The sequence below is a fragment of the Odocoileus virginianus genome, chromosome 27, assembly GCF_023699985.2.
Source record: "Odocoileus virginianus isolate 20LAN1187 ecotype Illinois chromosome 27, Ovbor_1.2, whole genome shotgun sequence".
Taxonomy (NCBI): domain Eukaryota; kingdom Metazoa; phylum Chordata; class Mammalia; order Artiodactyla; family Cervidae; genus Odocoileus; species Odocoileus virginianus.
In genome coordinates this window covers 19,923,558-19,939,288 of record NC_069700.1, presented here as the reverse complement: position 1 = coordinate 19,939,288, position 15,731 = coordinate 19,923,558, and the positions used below count along the sequence as shown (strand labels likewise).

At 40.2% G+C, this 15,731-nt stretch overlaps 1 protein-coding gene across 2 annotated transcripts in view; it reads right to left on the bottom strand.

Annotated features, from left to right (window-relative positions):
• The window catches only part of PKHD1 (PKHD1 ciliary IPT domain containing fibrocystin/polyductin), a 427,795-nt gene that overhangs the window by 339,177 nt on the left and 72,887 nt on the right, over window positions 1-15,731 (bottom strand). For both annotated transcript variants that reach the window (XM_070456320.1, XM_070456321.1), the window contains exon 34: window positions 9,724-9,874. In XM_070456320.1, the coding sequence (XP_070312421.1) occupies window positions 9,724-9,874 (151 nt within the window). The remainder of the gene's footprint in view (window positions 1-9,723; window positions 9,875-15,731) is intronic.

Sequence of the window (15,731 nt, the reverse complement as noted above, 5' to 3'; positions counted from 1 at the left end):
ATCAGTTCTAATGAGGTGGGTAAAACTGGAGTGAAGTATATACAGACTGAAGTAAGTCAGAAAGAAAAACACCAATACAGTATATTAAAGCATATATATGGAATTTAGAAACATGGTAATGACAACCCTATATGCGAGATGCAAAAGAGACACAGATATAAAGAATAGACTTTTAGACTCTTTGGGAGAAGGTGAGGGTGGAATGAGTTGAGAGAATAGCATTGAAACATGTATATTACCACATGTGAAATAGATGACCACTCCAAGTTCAATACATGGGGCATTCAAAGCCAGTGCATTGGGACAACCCAGAGAGTTGGAATGGGGAGGGATATGGGAGGGGGGTTCAGGACAGGGGGATACATGTACATGTATACTTGTAACTGATTCATGTTAATATATTGCAAAAACCACCACATTATTGTAATTAGCCTCCAATTATAATAAATAAATTTTTAAAAAAGAAGAAATATTCTCAAAAAATAAATATAGAACATCCAAATGATGGAATACTATGCAGTCCCTGAAAAACTGTAAAATTATTTAATAATATCAAAATTTTACAAAATATTTAAGATGAAATGTGGATTATAAAAATATCTTATATTTTAAAACATTCTCATTTAAAAATTTTCCTGGCCACGGTGTTCATATCTTTCTAAGTGATGGGATTATAAAAATTTTATGTGATTTTATATCTTTAATGAAAACAAATTATTTTGTATGCAGGGGGAAAAAAGGAACTCTGGAAAATCAGTTAAACACCCATTCATCTTGGGAGGTGACTAGCATTTAATTATTAGGCCCTTAAGCCTAACAACCAACTCAACCCTACTTCCAAAAGCATCTCCTGAAAAGGCACACAGCCCTGATGATAAACACTGAATAAAAGAGATGATTTAAAGGGAAGAAAGGAAGAAGTGGGAGAAAAACTAAAAGAGGAGAGGGGAAGAAAGTGAGGGAGAGTTAGGGGATGGAAGAGAAGAGAAGGGAAAGTAATAGAAGGGAAGGGAGAAAAGGGGGAAAAAAGAAAAGGAAAGGAAATAAGACCAAAAGGAGGGGAAAAGAAAGGAGACAAAAGTGGGAAAGTGCTATGGGGTTTCAGTAACAGATGAAACAAAATCAATTAAGGAATAGAAAGTAGTTTTTCAAATTAGTCTCTAATTAAGTACACACATTATTTTTTAAAATGTAAAATTTGTCACATCACTGTATTGCATCAATTTTCTAGGAGAATGTCCTTAAACAGAAAGTAGGGGTTAAATTAAGCAGTGGGGCCTTACTTTTTTTAACAGCAATCCAGGCATTGAAGAGAATTTTAAAATATAAATATTTCTAAAATAAATGGCAGTGACTCAACCAGCTAACATCAGGAGCACATGAAATTAATTTTGTAGTCACTAGAAGAATGAACACAACCAAGCGACTGAGCACACACACACACACACACAGAAGAATGAATAGGCTGAGAGACCTGCAGAGATTCTGTCTAGTCAAACCAAGTAACATCCTTAAAGATCCCCACTTGAATCAAAGTGCCTTGAACATAAGAAACCATCCCTTTCAGGTCACCACAGTGCCTTAAGTACAACTCCCTGTGCTATTATACAGTGTGTTCCCAAGGAAGCCCAAAGGGGAGGGCCTACATGTATACACATGGCTGATTCATTTTGCTGTACAGTGGAAACTAACACCACATTGTAAAGCAACTATGCTCCAATGAAAACTAACTTTTTTAAATGACATTATACATAAAGTACATTAAAATACCAAAAAAAAAAAAAAAAGAAAAGAAACCATCCTTAGTGCCAATGATATTGAGGTACTGAGTATTGGCATGAGAAAGGGGCTGACTGCCCACCCTCAATCTTCATCTGTCCTTTCTCTTCATACTTGTGATCTGCACCAGCTGCTGTGTTTACTCACCACTCACTTACCCCTTATCCCCACAAAATCTGGTTTTCCTCCCCATCGATACTATCCTGCAGCCTCAAGTATCACTAAGGACCTTCTAATCTTATTATCTTTTGAAGCATCTCATCACCCCTTCATTCAGTCTCTCCCCTTCCCTGGTTTCCATGACACTGCAGTAAAAGTTTTAAAACATACTTTTAGCAATAGGACACTGCTTTCAAATGAGATCTTGCCTACAACTCTGATTGATTACCATAGAGTAGACTTGAAATCAAGCAGAGTAAGTCATCAAAGTTTGTTCTTCTTTTCAAAGGTATATTTGGCTATTCATCACATTTCCATAGAAATTTTTAATTTCTTGGAAACTGCTACCAAAATAAAAAGTTGGGTTGTTTTATTGGAATTGCATTGATTCTGAATATTAACTTAAAACTGACATCTTAACATTATAACATTAACATCTTAACATTATTGAAAAATCCAGTAATGGATCTCTTAATGTTTCTTCTGATTTGGATTCATTAAGCTTTTTGACTTTCCTCATAGCTCAGTTTTAAAGAATACACCCGCAATGTAGGAGACCCCGGTTCAAATCGTGGGTCAGGAAAATCCACTGGAAAAGGGATAGGCTACTCACTCCAGTATTTTTGGGCTTCCCTTGTGGTTCAGCTGGTAAAGAATCCACCTGCAATGGGGGAGACCAGGGTTAGATCCCTGGGTTGGGAAGATTCCCTGCAAAAGGGAAAGGCCACCCGCTCCAGTATTCTGGCCTGGAGAATTCCACGAACTGTATAGTCTACGGGGTTGCAAAGAGTCAGACACAACTGAGCAACTTTCACTTTCAAGGTTTTTTTATCTTGTAGGGTTTGGGGAAAATATGGCCATTATGTCATTAAATATTTTTCTCTCCCTCTCACCTCCACTTCCATTTCCATGTCTCCTACCTACAAAAGCAGCCCTGAGCTCTAGCTTCCGATGGCCCCCCAGGGATGCTGTCTCTTTCTGCTTGAGATCTCTCCCTATGCTGTGTCTAGAATAGTGTCCCCAGACAGAAAGCTGATTGCTCTCCTTGTGTGTTTCCCTTCCCTCAAGGATCACAGCCTTGTGTCTATTATCCAAAGCCTGAAATATATTCTAACTAGTTTTACAGTCATGTACAGCAGGTGTAAGTGAAGTGAGAGTAAAAGCCTCTTAGTCGTGTCCAACTGTTTGCAACCCCATGGACTACAGTCCATCTAATTCTCCAGGCCAGAATCCTGGAGTGGGAGCTGCTCCCTTCCCCAAGGGATCTTCCCAACCCAGGGATTGAACCCAGGTCTCCCACATTGCAGGCAGATTCTTTACCAACTGAGCCACCAGGGAAACCCAGCAGGTGGGTAAGTCTAAAACATCACTCTCTTGTGGCCAAAACCAGAAGTCTGTCTGTTCACATTTAAGAGCAATGCACTAAAACTTAAAGTTGACGATCTGTGTAAGTGGGACGTCACAAGGCTTCCAAATGTCCAAATCCATGGGTATTTAGCTCCAAAAACAAGTATCTTCCGGTCTCCCTTCTGGAAAGAATAGAATTTGAATTACCAGGATACTGGAGCTGGGGGCAAAAAAAAAAAATAATTTTGTGGGGGGTTGGGGGAGATTGACCTCTGTTTAAGAGTAAACAATCTTCCAACCTGGAAACCTTCCAGATTTCCATTGTATTCTCCATCCCCTCCTCCCCTGTGCTGGACAGTTCAGTTCTGTCGCTCAGTTGTATCTGACTCTTTGCAACCCCATGGACCACAGCACGCCAGGCCTCCCTGTCTGTCACCAACTCCTGGAGTTTACTCAAACTCACGTCCACTGAGTCAGTGATGCCATCCAACCATCTCATCCTCTGTCGTCCCCTTCTTCTCCTGCCCTCAGTCTTTCCCAGCATCAGGGTCTTTTCCAATGAGTCAGCTATTCACATCAGGTGGCCAAAGTATTGGAGTTTCAGCTTCAGCATCAGTCCTTCCAATGAACACTCAGGACTGATCTCCTTTAGGATGGACAAGTTGGATCTCCTTGCAGCCCAAGGGACTCTCAAGAGTCTTCTCCAATACCACAGTTCAAAAGCATCAATTCTTCAGTGCTCAGCTTTCTTTCTAGTCCAACTCTCACATCCATACATGACTACAGGAAAAACCATAGCCTTGGCTAGATGGAATTTTGTTGGCAAAGTAATGTCTCTGCTTTTCAATATCTGTCAAGATTGGTCATAACTTTCCTTCCAATGAGTAAGCTTCTTTTAATTTCATGGCTGCAGTCACCATCTGCAGTGATTTTGGAGCCCGAAAAAATAAAGTCAGCCACTGTTTCCACTGTTTCCCCAACTATTTGCCATGAAGTGAAGGGACTGGATGCCATGATCCTAGTTTTCTGAATGTTGAGCTTTAAGCCAACTTTTTCACTCTCTTCTTTCACTTTCATCAAGAGGCTCTTTAGTTCTTCTTCACTTTCTGCCATAAGGATGGTGTCATCTGCATATCTGAGGTTATTTATATTTCTCCCAGAAATCTTGATTCCAGCTTGTGCTTCATCCAGCCCAGCATTTCTCATGATGTACTCTGCATATAAGTTAAATAAGCAGGGTGACAATATACAGCCTTGACATACTCCTTTTCCTATTTGGAACTGGACATCAAGCACCTAATTAATATCTCACTAATTCAGTATGTTCATCAATTATGTCTCTGCTTCCTGGAAGAAGAAGTGGTAAGGAGATGTCTGACTGGGTCTGCCAGCAGTAATGTCCTGGGCTCTAGCTACTCTTTATAGAGATTTCAAACAACCCCTCCAGCCTCATGTCCATTTCCTGATACCTCTGTGTGTGTGTGTGTGTGTGTGTGTGTGTGTGTGTGCATTTGTGCACACGCGCGCATGCACGCTTCGTCACTCATTTGTGTCCGACTCGTTGCCACCCCATGGACTATAGCCTGCCAGACTCCTCTGTCGATGGGATTCTCCAGGCAAGAATACTGGAATGAGTTGCCATGCCCTCCTCCAGGGAATCTTCCTAATCCAAGGATCAAACCCGTCTTCCACATTGCAGGCAGATTCTTTGTCACCTGAGCCACCAGGGAAGCCCAAGAATCCTGGAGTGGGTAGCCTATCCCTTCTCCAAGGCATCTTCCTGACCCAGGAAATGAACTGTGGTTTCCTGTATTGCAGGCAGATTCTTTACAAGCTGAGTTACTAGGGAAGCCCCTTCCTGGTACCTAAATTTACCTAAATCCAAAGCTCTTCTAGGGTCCAGTGGGGCAAACTGTCCTGTTTTTTTATCTAAATGTCCCTTTGCAGGAACTTAATTTTTACATTCCTATTCCCTGTGAATTCATCCACATTTCCCATATACTTTCCATCTTGACATAATGTTGCGCTTGTGTTACAAAAATCTCCTCACTTTATCAAGAAGGGTGCTTATGCCTCTGTTTTTTGTCCTCCTTTTATTTTATCTCCTTGACATAGGAGGTCCCTTCCTCTGTTTGGTAAAGAGTCCATTCTTTACTATATTAAGCTTCACAGTCGTATTTTCAACTTTTTTCTCTCGTTTTGCTATTTTCAGGTTCTTTGTTCATTAGTTTCTTGTTTCTCATTCCATCTTCTTGGATTCATTTTATGGTTTGCCAGAGCATGTCATTTTTCAGAGAGTGCACAAGGGTGATAAACTTTCTAAATTTTGTATAGCGTATATGTCTTTATTTTGCTTCTATTCCAAATAGTATTTTACAGGGTATAGGATTCTAGGTTTAAAATTACCTGCCAGATAACTTTAACAGCACTGTTTCTGACTTCTTTTTCCACTGATGCGGCAGATCAAATGTTCACAGAAACCTCTTCAAGTGAGCACAGCGGAAATTGCGGGGTGAAACATCTGGATGAGCGGAGGGATAGTAAAGTGATTCCTCAAAGGCAGAAATGAGAAGAACACTGCTTTCTGCGCCCCATTCTTCCTTCTCTCCCTGAGTCTGTCCTGGAGTCTCAGAGTCGCCTTGGATCAGGCCGAGTTTAAAAAAGACACCGATACCCACAAAGGACCATACCCATCCCCTGTCCCCAAGAAAATAATCCCTTTTTTGCTCTGTGAATAACTCTTAGGACTTCATCTTGAGAGCCACAGAGCCACAATGGGGACAGAGAAAAAGAGAGAGGGAAAAGTGAGGGGGAAGGCCCTAGCAGTTCTCCCAAGCAATTCTTTCATTATTCACTCTGATACCTGCCCTGCCGGACTCTCAAGTTTAGAATTTCTCTGGGAGCTCCATTGAAAAGTGGACTCTTTCTATCAGTTTTCTCTAAACTGACTTTGCATCATGTTTATTCTGCTATAATTTCTCTACCCACCCAATGCAACCCACTCTTTATCCTTCAGGAATTCTTCAAACTGCTGGTTGTTTTATGGCAGCTTATTGAGTTTTGCAAAAACCTTTTAGAAGTTTTTTTTCTTAAAATCTTTTCTCTTGTTTTGATGTACCATAGCAATACAATATTTTCTGAAGAAGAGAAAAATGTACCGATGCTAAAATGGAAAGATGACCATGATGCATTCATTCATTTATAAATCCATTCATCCATTCAATAAACCTTAAGAGGATCTGCTGTGTATTAGACATCGTTCTAACCTTTGGGAAACAGAAGCAACAAAACAAAGTGCCTCTTTTCAGGAGCTGATATCCTAGACTGCCAATAGGTTTTTTAAAAATACAAGTTGAAGAACAATATTAATGATACAATAACACCTTTGTGTGCAAATGGGTATATCTATACCTCTGTGTGTGTGTGTGTGTGTGTGTGTGTGTGTGTGATACCTGTGTGTGTGTGTCTTCTTTCAGATAGAATCTTCAGGGGATGCAATTAGAGAAGGAACATGTGAGAAGGTTTCTTTTAACTGTTTTTATTTTTATTTATATATTGTCCGTTTGTACACTTGATTCAGGCTTTGTTCTAGATACTTGGGACAAACCAGTGAACAAAGGAGATAAACACTCTGCCTGCTTGGATATCATGTTCTAGCAAGAAAAGCCAGACACTAAACAATAAATAAAAATAATTTATTTTTATTTTATGTAATAATAACATATTACCATACATAATATGTCAGCAGGTGACAAGGTCTATGGAAAAAAAAAGGAACAGACTAAGGAAAATTGCCAGTACGACACATGGAGAGGCATCACGGGGTTGTATCTTTAAATAGGGTGGGAAGGATAGACTTCATTCAGGAAGTAGCATTTCAGCAAAATATTCAAGTGGAGTAGGAAAAGGGAAATGAGAAGGATGCTCAACGTCACCAAAATTAGAGGAATGTAAGTCAAAAGTACAGTGAGGTGTCACCTCACACTGGTCAGAATGGCCATCACCAAAAAATCTATAAATAATAAACACTGGCGAGGGTAGATAGAAAAGAGAACTCTCCTACACTGTTAGTGAGAATGTATTGATAAATTGGTGTAGCCACTATGGATAACAGTATGGGAGTTCCTTAAAAAACTAGAAATTGAATTGCCACATGATCCAGCAATCCCACTCCAGATAAATCCAGAAAAAATGAAAACTCTGATTCAAAAAGATACATGCAGCCCAATGTTCATACCGGAACTATTGATAATAGCCAAGACATGGGAGCAACCTGAATGTCCATCAACGGATGAACAAATAAAGAAAACGTGGTGTATACACACACACTATGGAATATTAACCATAAAAAGGAATGAAATAATGTCATTCACAGCAACATGGATGGACCTAGAGATGATTGTACTAAGTTAAGTTAGTCAGAGAGGAAAGCCAAATATTTTATGATATCACTTACATGTGGAATCTAAAATGATACAATGACTTTATTTATAAAACAGAAACAGACTCATGGACACTGAAAACAAATTTACGGTATCAAAGAGGGAGGGAGGAAGATAAATATTTAAAGACGACAGACATCTAATCCTCAAAAAAAAATTCAGTCTTTGAGATGATAGAAAATGCAAAGAAATCTAAGTGAAATGATCTGGTCAAAGCAGTGAACACTTAAGAGAAATGATCCTATTTCATTTTCTTGCACTGAAACTAGCAAACAGCAGAGCCAAGAACAGCCAACACTGGACGTTGACTGTGTGTAAGATGAATTCACAGCAGCTCACATGCTAGAATCCTCACATCAACCCTATCAGGCAGGTACCATTACTGTCCCCACTTTACAGATGAGAAAACTGACTCACAGAGGGACTAAGTTGCCAGAAGTCCCCCAGGGAGCAAGGGATGTGTTCCAGCCCCAGCAGTCCAGCTCAAAGCCCACTCCTAACTCCTGTGCTACCTGCCTCTTCCTCTCAGTCACCGCATTTGTTTAGGTGAGCAGATCAACAACCCAGCTTATTTCCCGAGGCAGAAACAGAGGCCCAGAAAGTCTTAAGGATTGCTCAGTGTCCTAGAGCTAGTCTTCAGCCCACAGTTCTCTCTCAACATTTCCAGACTAATTCAGCAGCCTCACTCACTACCGTAAACCTTTGAGACATCACTGCCAGCCAACTGCTGAGAAGGGGCACTGGTGTAAAGAGGAGGCTGTTATTAGGGGACCATAGTGCTGCAGATGAGAATTAAAGCTGTTGATGCACTGAAGCATTGAAAGGAAGAGGTGCATTGCGGAGGAGCAGGGCAGTGGGCAAACACAATGAAGGAAGAAGGGACAGCCCCGTAGAACCACCTGAAGGTTCAGGAAAGGGGCCTGAGAAGCCTGAGAAGAGGTAGGACAGACAGGGAGATCCTGGGGGGCTGGGTGAGGGGGATATGGGAAGGCAGACAGGGAACAGAAAAATCACGTTACTTATCATAGCATGTATTTTCAGTACCAGTCCAGAAATTAGAGAAAACCATGCCTCACGAACCCAGGAAGTACAGTTTGGGATTGCAAAGCCTTCATCTGAGCAACATTTACAAGATCTACGACCCTGTGTGGCACTTAATAGGCACTCAGTAAAGGTTTGTCTCAATAAAAGAGACAAAAGAGGAAGATCTGAGGATCGCTTTCATAAAGAGAAAGACACCTAAGGGAGTAGGTGCTCAATAAATATTATTTTTTTATCTGTGTACCGTGAGCAGCCTGGAGAGTCGTAAAAGATTATCTGATATATTTCCAAAGAGCACTTCGCCTCTGATTTCAATTTTCAAAAATTCCCTGGGAGGCTGTGGAATTTCTCACTGGGGACTTTTAAGAGCACCTTCTTACAAGAGCCCCTTGGAGGGGTGGTTCAGATGATGTAAGACAGATAGATGAAGAGGGAGGCTGGGCCAGATGACCCTGCAGACCTTCTCCCTCTTCGGTCCTAATTTCCATGTCATCCTCTCAGAAGTAGAAGTTTCCATTCTGCTCTGCACGACACACACGTGAGTGGGACAGGCCAGCAGACACTGTCATCCCACGAAATGAAGATGGCTGAGTGATTTGGAAACCTTCCAGAAGGGCCTGGTTAAATCGTAGGCCATTTATTTCATGGAGAAATAAACCACAGAGAGCTTCTTTCAAACATGCTCATGGAAAGCAGGACAAAATGCTGAGATTATCTGCTCAGAATTTGCTTTAAAAGAGTCCAGGCAGCACTCATTTATTTTTGAGAAAATATATGATTAACCATAGCTAACTATGAATTCAGATGCTGTGCATTAGACCAGCTCCTCAAAGTTTGAGAGCATTTAATATTATATATCGCTGCCATTTGGGCTAAATTGTTTTTTTAATGTACACAATATTACAAATTTAATTTGAGCCGTTTGAATCAGTCTGTAAAAAAGATTTGATTATACCTGAGTGTTCTGGCCCCGGCTTTTCCGTATCTCAGTAATCTTGGCGGTAATTGGCTGATTAGGCGTCTCACACTCCATCTTTGCCTCAGTTTCCATGGTAATGGTACAGGAGCTATTATAGATGAGAACTTCATCTCTTTCCACTTTAGGGCTGAAACGAGAGGGGAGGTTAAATGGGGTGTCATCAATCTTAATGAAATGCAATTATTTTTACTCTTATTAATCATTGCAAGCCATTAGCTTGTGGCAACTACAGGCCACCATTTGTCAAATTTTGCAAATTTCTGTAATTTTGTTTCCATTCTTTTATTGTTTATTTGTTTTCCCTTTATCTGCACACCCTGCAATGAAAATGCACATGGTAAATATCTTTCACTGAGGCCTTTCTCTTTTCCAGATCTATCAGGAACATTTAGCAAAAGCTTCTCCAAGCCCAACCGAACAAGCAATACACAGACAATACTTCCAGTTCCAAAAATGGAAGCAAATGTTGGGGAAAAAAATTTTTTTTTCTTTACCCCTTCTCTCTTCCTGTTCTTACACTCTGTTTGGGGAGTGAATTGCTGAATCCCCCCAGGGCAGATGGAGAAATTGGAAAACCCACACAACTGGCTAACTGGTCCCTAATTCCAACTGTGAAAAAATGAGCTCATTTAGGCTTTCAATTCCCTCTCCCCAGCTGATGGCAATGAGTCTCTGTTGCTAGCAGTGGAACATTAACTTAGTAAATTAATTAAACTTACTTAACAGCCCAGACTAAGGAGATTCGATATATGTGCCAGTTATACTACCAGCCACTCACTTTAAAAGTCCTCTTGCTTTAAGGAGAGAAACCAGAGTGGATTCAAAATGAAAAACAGCAGTGTAGCATTACAGAAAATCTAAAAATATGTGGTCCAGAGGAAACGAGAGCATGGAGTCTGCAGGCTATGGCCCCCAACAGGTGTGATATTTGCTCAAGAATAATCCTGGCTTTAGGCATTGTTGCAACTAGCTCCTAGATGATTAGTTATAATAATGCATGATATTTTGCACTTCTTAACAATTTCATATGTATGATCTCATTTCAGCCAGTAAAGTAGGTAGAGGCGTAAAAAAAGTGTAACCCAAAGAGACCTGAGGATTTGCATAAAGTCAAACACGAAAAGTATGACAGCTCCAAGCTGAGGCTCCGGGGTCCCAACTCCTAGAGCAGTACTCCCAAGTTTTGATATGGAGCATCACGGCCAAGATGGCCGATCCCATGGGAAGACCAGGATTGGTGATGAAAAGGGCAAAAGGTCACTGCTTGAGAAACTATCATGTCGAACTAGATTTTTTCCAAATCAATGTCAAAAATGGTTTCTCCCACACTTTGTCAGAAGTAGTGAGCAGGATAACTATTACACCTACTTAATCTCCTCGTCTTCAGACTAGAATATTCTCAACCCCATATCCACCCAAAACATGACTCCCATACCCACTATCCTCTGGACCTACTGTACAGTGTCAATAATTTAACATTGTACAGCCCAGTTTGGCTGACCTTTGAGGTTGTGGTCTCCCCTTATCTAAGCCCTCCCCGCCATGGCACTTAATACTGTATTCGTTTTGTAGCCCCCCCAAGCTTAAATTGGAGAAGGAAATGGCAACCTACTCCAGTACTCTTGCCTGGAGAATTCCATGGACATAGGAGTCTGGCAGGCTACAGTCCACGGGGTCGCAAAGTCAGACACAACTAAGTGACTAACTTACACTTTCACTTTCAAGCTTAAATTAAGACGACAGTGAACTTGAAGTCTCAGAGCCACTACAATTTTCTGAGGAGCATTAGCATGCAGAGGTGAGGCTTGGAAGCTGACCAGCTAGATTCAAATCTCTAAATCTACCATCCATCTTACATTGTAAAAACATGACTCTCTAAGCTTTGGTTTATAAAGCACGTTTATAAAATGAAATTACTAATCATAAAGAACGTGTTTTCAAGAGGTATTGGGGCAGAAACCAACACAATATTGTAAAGCAATTACCCTCCAATTAAAATTGAATATATTTAAATAAAATAAGGTATTGGGGGATGGAGAAAAATGAAGCCAACAAATATATCTGTACAGAATCTGGCACTTGGAAGTGGTTGATAAAGTCAGCCCTTGTTAGTTTTGGGTGGTAGGGACATTGGTGGTATTATTGTTGAAATGTCAATGTGGGGATTTACATTCATTGTTGTTCCAGGTCATCTCACTGGTGTGGACCCAGTGCTCAGATACATTTGGAATCTAAGCCTGTAACATAGCTACACATCCACTTAGCTGAGCCATCATCCAGAGGGTATACAAAGCCACAGCATTTGCTCCTGGAGTGTTGGTTGCACTCAAAGATTCAGTAAAGAAAAGAAAAGCAATTTAACTTCTAAATTAAAATATGATGGAATGTTTAGATACCTATGGAAATATGAGGAAGTAGAATGCAAAATTCACCTTCCCAGTGAGACACCTGACTTCAAAGCAACTCTATGTTTCTGCCAGGGCACTTCGGGTTTTGTAGAGAGACCCTTTCTTTTGCTACTGGAGGTAGGAGTAAAGGAGTGGGTAGAGTAGTTTAATAGAATAGTAGTTTCACCACTGCCATCGTAAATCTCTTATAATGTCACTAGAAAGAAAACAAACTTGGTTTCCCCCACCACCTTGTTCCTTGCAAATTGGTTCCCAGATTGTTACTTCCATTTCTGAAGGCTCACAAACCATCTGATTAATAATTCATTCTGGAATTTTGTCAGGGATAACACAAGCCTAGCTCTCTACATCTCCAGAATTCCCCTTGTTTTGCTTCTTAGGTGAGGGAAAGAATATTTGCTGTCACCTCTCCCTGTTCTGTGCTTCTCTCTCATGTTCATTTCCAGCTGTGGATCTTCACTCATATGAGCAGGTTTTTTGTACTCACTATAGGATGATCTCAGATACTAAGAGAATAAGCAACCAACTTCCTTTACAACCTTTCTTGGTCATGTGCTTCCACCTCCTAATGAGCCTTCATCTACCCTTTCTAGTTTCTTCAGCAGCAAATGTCAGAGTAAAATGGGGTAAATCACCCTGCCCTCCTTCCACCTGCCTGTAGTAATGCCCTCCAGTTCACAGTGGATGTTCCATTTCACTAGTGACTCCAGAAGCATGATATGTATCACCTGCCATCAGAAGCTCACTCTGGCTGACAGAGTCCTAGACCAACTAAACAAAGCCTGTTCCTTCAGCAAGTCCTCCAATAGCTGGTCCCCCAGTAGAAGGTCCTGCTGGTATCTGTCGATGTTGTAGCAAGGATCACTGTGGCTTTCCAGGCCATTCCAGAAGGAGACAGCCTGCTCCCCACAGTCTCAGACACATGACAGAAGAAGCAGATGTTATGTTGGGGCCACTGATCTTCCTGGGAAAGACCAGTGATCATGGTGTGGAAGCGCCCACCTCCTCCCTACCTCTGTGAAGTCAGGCATAGGCTTGCCCACCACAGCACCCCTGACTCTGTCTCCCATCATCCTGGGTCTCCAGGATGCTTCCCACTCTGTGTGCCTGCCTGTGCTTCCCAATAAAAGAATGAAGTGAAAAATATCATGTTCTTCTTGCTCTAAAAGAGTTAAAACCCCTTTCTGCTCCTTAGACTTTTTCACAACTTTTAGCTCATTATTTCTTTTCTCTTTTCCTTTCTGATTATCTGACTAGAATACTTTTCATTAAAAAGCCATCACCAAGATGAGCAGAGACACCAGGATATCAACAATAGACTAACATTTGAAAAATTTCAAAGTTTCTTAATAATTACTATGCCATGTTTTCTTCCACAATCATCCTATGAATTAAGGAATGCAACTGGCTAGGTTTAAATATGGACATATGCATATGTAGAGAAATACACAGGTAGATTATATAGTGGGCATGCATATACACATGCACGCAAATATTTATTTTGACAGAATGTGGAAAGGATATTTGGTCCACATGGTGGTAGAGAGTTCTAGAATCTAAGTTTCCTGAGTCCTGACCTATTTCTCTTTCAGTTGGTCTGATCAGACCCAAATGTAAGCAGGTAATCTTGTACTCGCTCTCTAGGGGAGGCAATAAAAATACACGCTGTCATCCTGTCTCCCTCACTTAGCCTGAAATTGGTTCTTCCGTCTAATCTCCTGGACCCACACAGCCCAGCCCAGCCTCTTGCTGCTGATGCTCACAACACAGCATCATGCTAAGTACACCATTAGTCAGAAGCCTTGGGTTCTAGCCCTGATACCACCAAGGCTTGACAGTGTGATTTTAGAAAGATACTTAGTCTATTCTTAGAATATAATCCAAACTCCTTAGTATGGCCTTCAAGGTCTTCATGCCTCCCCAAGCTCATCTTGAGCCACTTTACTTTCTTCCTACCCTATTCCTGCCCTTCTGACCTCTAACAGTTCATGAAACTTGATGGGTCATTTGTACTTGCTTCACCCACTGTCTGACTCTCCATAATGACACTTGTCTTTAGCTCAGCTTAAAAGACACCTCTTCAGAGAAGTCTCCTCTGAGCCAAGCCAGGGAACCCATACCTGAGCATATATCTGGAAAAAATCATAATTCTAAAAGATACACACTCTCCATTGTTCACTGAAGCACTGTTTACAATACCCAAGACATGGAAGCAAACTCAACATCCATCAACAAACGAGTGGATAAAGAAAATGTGGTACATACATACAATGGAATATTACTTAGCCATAAAAATAATGAAATAATGCCATTTGCAACAACTTAGATGGACCTAGAAATTATCATACAAGTGAAGCAAGCCAAAAGACAAATATCATAATCATGTTTCTTATATGTGGGTATGGAGAGACAAATCAGGAGTTTAGGATTAACATATACACACAACTATATACAAAATAGATGACCAACAAGGACCTCCTGTATAGCACAGGAAACTCTACTCAATATCTTATAGTAATCTAAAAGAGAAAAGAATCTGAAAAGAATATATTATGTACATTTGAATCACTTTGCTATATACCTGAAAGTAACACAATATTGTGAATCAAATATACTTCAATTGTAAAAATAATTTAAAAATTAGCCTTTACTATTTTCTATCACTCTATAGCCCTTATCACAACACATGACCACCTTGTTTATTGCCTAGTCCCCTCCTGACCCTTAAAGATAGGCACTTTGCATCCTATTCACCAATGAATCACCAGCTTCTGATATAGTAACTAGAACATAGTAAACATTTGATAAATATTGGATGGATGGATGGGTAGATGGACAAATTGGGCATATTTTTGCCACAGATATGAATATCTGCCTTTACCAAATGACATCAAATTTATAGTGGTAGTGGCTGGCAGAGGAGTAACCATTTGATGAAATGGATCCCTTGTAAATATCCTAGAAAATAGTTCCCTGGGTTCACAAGCAGAATCCTAAGAGGATCGAGGTAAGCCTTTTAGCACATGATTTTCCTAACTCCCCTTGTATAATTTATAATGTGTCTTCTGATTAAGAAATTAGTACATATTCACTGAAAAAAATTACATAAAAACTCAATGATGAAAGCAAATATGATCAGTCCTCCAGCCCCATAGGGATAGGCACCCTCAGTGTTTTGGAACACTTCCTTCTAGTCTTTTCCCAAATACTTGTCATATGTGCCTACAGACACAGGTACTATGAACACTATCAGGATTACATTGATGCAATATTTTATAACCTGCACATTTCACTCCTTAATATATTGCAAGCATTTCTCTGTTTTGTTAAATATTATCCATCATGATTTTTCAAGGTTTCTTAGTATAAACACTTACTTCATTTCAGCTTTTTTGTTGTTGTTGTTATTATACCTAAAACTTCAAAGAAGATAGTTTTTCATAAATATTACATATTTCTAACTGCTTTCTTAAAATCCTGAAAGTGAAGTTGCTGAATTAGAGTATGAAGAATTATAAGGTTATTAGTGTATATTGCAAATGATAGTCATAGATAAGGGCATAGTTTTTAGTAGGG